General features: G+C 45.7%; 1 protein-coding gene across 1 annotated transcript in view; it reads right to left on the reverse strand.

Annotated features, from left to right (window-relative positions):
* fam20cb (FAM20C golgi associated secretory pathway kinase b) overlaps nt 1–6294 on the reverse strand; it is a 62252-nt gene extending 55958 nt beyond the window's left edge. The window contains exons 1-2 of the mRNA XM_080517545.1: nt 5050–6294; nt 4661–4836 (exon numbers count right to left, since the gene is read on the reverse strand). Of these exons, the coding sequence (XP_080373671.1) occupies nt 4661–4836; nt 5050–5564 (691 nt within the window). The 5' untranslated portion in view covers nt 5565–6294. The remainder of the gene's footprint in view (nt 1–4660; nt 4837–5049) is intronic.
* Between the last annotated feature and the right edge of the window lie 233 nt (nt 6295–6527).

Genomic DNA, 6527 nt, shown 5'->3' on the forward strand with positions numbered 1-6527 from the left:
CGTGCAATTTAGCTGAGTAGTTTTTGCGAATGTTGGTATCCATCCATCCATCCATCCATCCATCCATCCATCCATCCATCCATCCATCCATCCATCCATCCTTTCATACAATACTCAGACGAAAACATAACCTTCTCTCCCAACTTTCTTTGGCAAAGGTAACAACACCAGTGGCCAGAATTGTAAACTGCATGGTTTTCAAAATGTTGCCGTGTAAAACCTTTACTGTATCAAACTACTACCAAACGACTATCAAGTCTATTAATTTGACATTTGTGTTGAAAGTCAAATTCGCCTCACAGATAAAGCAAAACGTATCACAAGTTGCGGAGAAAAATATAAATACAAGCAAAAAGTTGTATGCTGAAATAAAAGAGTCTTTTATGTCATCTGAGGCGTTTCCAGCCAGAGAGGACAGCGGTCGCTTTGCCCACTCTGACTTCACATGGTTAAAACTAAAAACGTAATGTAAGATATTTTCTACAATCTTGAGCCAGGAAAGAAGTCTGGGAATATTGGTCTAATTTATCATTTTTAATAGACATGTAATCACTGTGGTCAAGTCTGAAAAGGCTGCGATGGACACATGAAATGACTAAATCTTCCTTTACTGCTTTAGTGTTATAGTAAAAGAAAAATAAATAAATAAAAAGAATATGTATATGTATATATTTTTTATTTATTTATTTTAATTTTAAAAGCATATTCAAGTTGAGAATATGTGAAATATTACAGAAAAAGTGAGATGTATAAAGCCAGAGCCAGCCTTCCATATAAATAGGGTGCGAGAAACCGGAAGTACAGCGACACCAAATGTTTTTTTCCTTTAGTGTTTCCCACCATGACCTGATCATAGTTTTAAAAGAAGATGAGTCTGCACCAAAATCTTAACAAGCCAATAAAATCAACCACTGTCCAGCTTTCACCCATCACAGTTTGCAGCTCAGCTTGTCTGCATTTGATCATGGTGCAGCCGATGGCTGTTTTCACCTCCACCGCAGCTCTGCTTTGACAAGATCTGACTTCATCTATTTTCTGACTCAGTGAAAAAAGACTTTCACTCCAAAACAACAACAAACACAAAGACCTATCAAGTTGGTAAATAAGCATTAATAAACATCACCTTTATGCATGTTTTTGAATTGGACAAGAGCGCGTATATTTTGAATAACTTTAACCGATGTATTTGTTTATAGTTTAACTACGTCATTTCAACACTTTCACATGGGTCCTGTTTGTCCCAAAACCTCATATTGAAACTTTCCAGCTTCTCTTCTATTGTCCTCCATTAGAATATTGGATCATAGGAGCTGCATTCACAATCTGCTGTGTCTGTGTGAGCCGGACTGGCTCCGCCCACACACGCCCATCTATGGGAAGAGGAGGAAGTACTTCCTCTCGTGGTGCCATGTGCCAGAGCAGAGCTGCCTGATTGTGGGAGGAATCAAAGGGGAGGAGCCTACCTTGATTGTGATTGGCTGAACCCCTGATGACACTATATAGGGTTTGATTTCTGATTGGCTGGTTGGAGCAACACACTTTTTAAAACCTGGAACAACCAGGGAGAGAGAGGACACACTTTCTACACTTCTGGGGCGTCGTTCCAGGTGTGGAGACGATTATTACCCCATTAGGAAGTGAATTTTACAGAAAATGACCACTTTAAAATACATACAACTCATGCAAACTTGCATGCATATGTCTCATATCTGGCAAATTACATAAGGAGGGACAAATAAGACCTTTTCCTAAACATTGTTCACATATCTATATGTATAGTACACACTGTGACTGTTCTGAAGAATACGTATGACTGCCACTGATCATAGCGACATCTGACAGACGAGTTGTGGCACCGCTGAAGCTCGAAACATCAATTTCCCCCCGCTATTCAAGTGAAGCTCACTGTAGCGTATGTGAGCTTGCATATGCGCTGCGATGCGTCTTTGCATGTCATTGCATATGTGCACCCGAGCTGTGAGAAGAGCTGATGTCACAGTGTTTGTTTGATGGGAAAGGATCTGGTGGGGGGGTTGAAGGACGGACGCCGTTCCTGTGCTGTTTACTCGCCCTGCGCTCTCTGGAGGCGACGTGTGTGTGTCTCTCTCTCTCTCTCTCTCTCTCTCTCTCTCTCTCTCTCTCTCTCTCTCTCTCTCTCTCTCTCTCTCTCTCTCTCTCTCTCTCTCTCTCTCTCTCTCTCTCTCTCCTTCTGCCTCTTTGTGTTTTCATTCAGCCCTCGCTCCTTCATGTCCTCTTCCTTTCTGAACATGATAATGCTAAAGTCTAAAGGCACTCGCGGGATTGGGCTCGGCGCCACGGCGAGGACTGAGACCACTGTGAATTTCATTCAAGTAAAGCGCGGAGCCTGTTCTTCCTCCACTGATCAATAGGAAGTCTTGCTTCAGGTGACGTTTTGCAAACACAACAACGCCCGCAGTCGATGTTTTCATTTTTTCCTACATGTGGGGGACGGCGAGGGGCCAGCACAGAGTTTACAGAGAATGAAATTAGAAGTGAAAGGATCAATGTCTGTCTGACCTCACCTGCTGCAAAGCTGACGGGGTGTGGAGACATTTTAAATACAGTACTGTCACTGTAACTCCAAAAATGCATGCAATATCACACTTTATCAGGTTCATTTTCAGTGATGAAGATCCCTAAAAGAGGTTACAGTGAACGATGCATCCGAGTGCTCCTGCTCTCCCATTCAGATAATAGATGACTGCTGTTGGCTTCTATTGGTATTCTGCCCGGGGCCTGTGTTAAGACTCCATAATTATCCAGCCACCATGTATTTAGCTGGCAAGAGATTTTGAGAACTCCTTCCTCTTTCCAGTGAGGCCGAGAGACTAAGGGAGAGAGTGAGAGAGTCAGCCTGACTACAAAGACCGAAAATAAAGCATTTTCTAGTTACCTAGGAGGGATGCTAGTTTTATTAATGGTTAATCCCACTGCCAGATAAGTGTTTAATCTTTGCTGAAAGCCAGTCGTTATTTCCATCATTATCAAATAAACCTTGAGTATGAAATTGTTTTGTACGGTGTGTGCAAGATAAGCGACCTTGAGTCTCCGAGCACTCTTGGAATGTGGGAGCCAAACTGAAAGACCCCCCCCCCAATAAGAAAAACAGAGTCGATATAGCCGCTCCTGCATTGATTATCAACGGTGGCACATATCGGCTTGCATTTTCTTGAGCCAGGCAGCCATGTTTACAATATTTACGCCTGTCAATCAACTGGAGAAAAAGAAAAATAAGCCCGAGCGTCTGATTTGATCCGTAGCTGTGTGATTTGCATGGAGACCAGGTGTTCTTGATGTATTCTACAGTAATGCTTTGTGGGAATACACCAGAGAGTGTTGTGGTGTCTTAGTTTTTACCCCCCCCCCCTCCTCCCGCTCAGCCTTGTAAGGCAGAAGTGTGCAGGGCTGATCAGAGCCAGCGCTGTTGTGGGATCGCCTGCAGCTGACTTCCATCTTCATGCATACTTTCGCTGTGTTGGTGCGCGGGCGTGTGCACGTCTGTCTGAGTCTGCACGGAGCACGCTTAAAGGAAAAGGAAAGGCACATTTTTCTCTTGGTTTCTGGTTACAAAGCTGCTCGATGCTGCCAGATTGTGGAGATAAAGGTCCCTTTTTATGGAATTTGATTTGCTTTTACAGATAAATCGTCGACCCTGCTCCTGTTTGCTGCAGGTAGAAGGCTAGGCACTTTGCCAGAACATGTAACTGAATTTATTTATTTTTTTCCATTTCATGCAACAGATCTGAAACCTAACATCTCCCGTGACATCGACAGTGAGATTGTGGTTTACCTAATCAGATTAATGCTAAAAAAACAACCTTTTTTCACATGTTGTTTCCAGGAACCACGTCGGTGTCACGTTTATTTTACAATGTTTGAAAGATTAAATTAACGTTGTTATTAATAGCTTGAGTTTTTGCATCTCTGTGGGATAATAATGAAGAAGGAGTTCTATCAACACAAACCCCATTTGACTTTTAACTAACTTTGTGACACTCAGTGTCCTGACACTGAACTCCACACTAACTTTAACTATCAGCCACCGACTGGCTTTAAAATGTCGTGTGAAACATGCAGCACACCCTGTAATAGAGGACATGATCACCAGCCAGGGGTCCCGCAAAGCCCTCTTGATTTCAAGGGGTATCACATTTTTTAAGTCCTAAAAATTGCTGAGTCAGCATTGAATTCATTTATGTCACAAAACTGAGTTCAACAGTTTCCAATAAAAGCGTATATCTTTCAAAATATACTTGAGAAAGGATATTATTTTAAAGAAAAGCTCGTCGGTGGGAGATACAAATGGAGACGCATCAGGCTCAAGAGAAAGATGGATTGTCGTGTACCAAGAGAGTTACATAGAATATGAATGAATGCATCTTTTCCGGAGGAAAACTGGTGAATGAAAGTTGATGCTGAAGCAGCACCAGTCCACCAAACACCTCGAGATGGTGTGGAGACACACTGAGTTTATCCTCAGAGAACTGGAGCTCATCATTACAGAACATAACCAAGAAACGGTATTTCATATACAGAGTCTGGCTTAGATCGGCCTTACACACCTGCAACATCAGCTCTTATATCCTCAGAGGACTTCCCCCTGCATCCATCATGTGGTGTAGACCTCTCTCTGACTCACCCACACTGGTGATCCTCTGGGCAACCAGGTCCTTCAGCAGGGCATCAATGACTGGGTTGTGCCTGGAGTACAGCTCGTATCGATTAATCCCAATGTGGAACCGGAGCCAGTTGGGGTAGGAATCAGCTGTCAGCTCCCCTGTGGGGCTGAACTCATCCACTTTTCTGTCCCCGGTCCTGGAGGAGAGGCACAAGAGAGACTTTCAGGCTGCTGTGTACAAAGTGTGACAGGTGTTGTGCAACAAACAGCACAGATGCAGAATTAATCTAATGTGATTGCACAAGACTAAAACTATAAAGCCTCTGCTGTGGTGTTTAAACAAATGATTTAATTGCAGCTTTTTGTTGCATTAGAATGGTTCCGTGCTTCCAGTGTGCAATAGACATTACCATGCTTGATCCTCTGCTGCTTTGGGGTCAAATCTGATGTCTGTGTTGACGTTGAACAGCGTGTCCTCATCCGTCAACTGTGGCACGGATCTTCTGTACAAAGGGTGGTCAAAGAGAGCCGACAACCTTGAACCCGTCAACGGCGCGTTCTTGGTGACGGCTGAGTCCTGGATGAACTGTCTCTTCCTGTCAGCGCGCTGCCCGGGGGGCTCCAGCCTCCTCAGCTGAGACTGAGCCCGGTCCCCGGCGGCCGGGACCCTCTCCAGGGAGTGGGAGGACACGTTGGAGCTGGGCTCGTTGCTGAAGTCCTGCAGGATCCGCAGCGTGTGCTTGTTAGGCCAGCCCTGCTTGCCCCAGCTCTGAGGCTCCTCGCTCGGCGCGTGCGAGCAGGAGCAGCCGCTGCCGCCGTGCCGCTCCAGCTTTGGTAACAAGTCGATCATTATGTGCAACGAGCAGGCGATGAGGAACACCATGAGGATCAGGACCCGGAATTTGCGCAGCAGGATCATCTTCATGGTCTCCCGTTTGAGTAGATGTGAGTATTTACTGCAAATGATCAGGACGCAGATGAAGAGGCTGACTACATCGCTGATGATGTTTATTAGACTGGACGCCAGTCGGATGAAATATACATTAAACACGTAGGACCCATCTTCGCTTGCCGTCTTGAGTAAAGGATTCAGTGTTTCAGTCTGTGTATTTTCACCATCAAGAGTCCGGGTTTGGTTTTATTTCTTTCTTTCCGGCAGATTTCAGACGCGCAAAATCATCCGCAAGGGTCCAGGTAAAGCAGGTCGCCTCATCCTCTTCACACTCGCCCCTGTCCTCTCGGTCATCGAGATATTTCACAACGAGCACACACTGGCAGGCAGTAGTTATCCCAAAGCGGCGGCGATACGCGGAGAAAGCGATCCGTTAAATGTGCGCGTTTGTACCAAAAAAGCTCCGACTGCGCGCGTCAGCCTCGATACGGAGCGGAGGAAGAGAAGAGCAGTCCGGCTGAGCTTTGGAATAAAAAACAAAAGCACCAAATCCCATGCCACGCGCGCGCACACACACGGGAGAAGTGGAGATCTTCACGTTTGAGTATTTTCAGGGGGAAAGTCCCCGAAAAGTAGACGGCGCGTGTGCGCTCATTCAACCTCCGCGATCCAGGACGTGCGTCTCCGTCACGTCGAACCCAAAACGGGGAAATGTGCACAGGTAGCTCAGGACCGAAAAACCCCCTCCTTCCTCCTCCTCTGCAGGGCCGGACAACCTCCAGAAGTACGGCGGGGATAAGAGAACGCACCTCTTGTAGCATGTGTGAATGTGGGATGGGTGTGATAAATATGATGATGAAGCCGAGTTCCTGCCTTTTGCGCAGCGTCACCGTGCGCAGATTGGCTGTGCGGAGAGAGAGAGAGAGAGAGAGAGAGAGAGAGAGAGAGAGAGAGAGAGAGAGAGTGAGAGAGAGAGAGCGCGAGAGCAGCGTATAA

Source organism: Blennius ocellaris (assembly GCF_963422515.1).
Source record: "Blennius ocellaris genome assembly, chromosome: 21".
NCBI classification, from domain to species: domain Eukaryota; kingdom Metazoa; phylum Chordata; class Actinopteri; order Blenniiformes; family Blenniidae; genus Blennius; species Blennius ocellaris.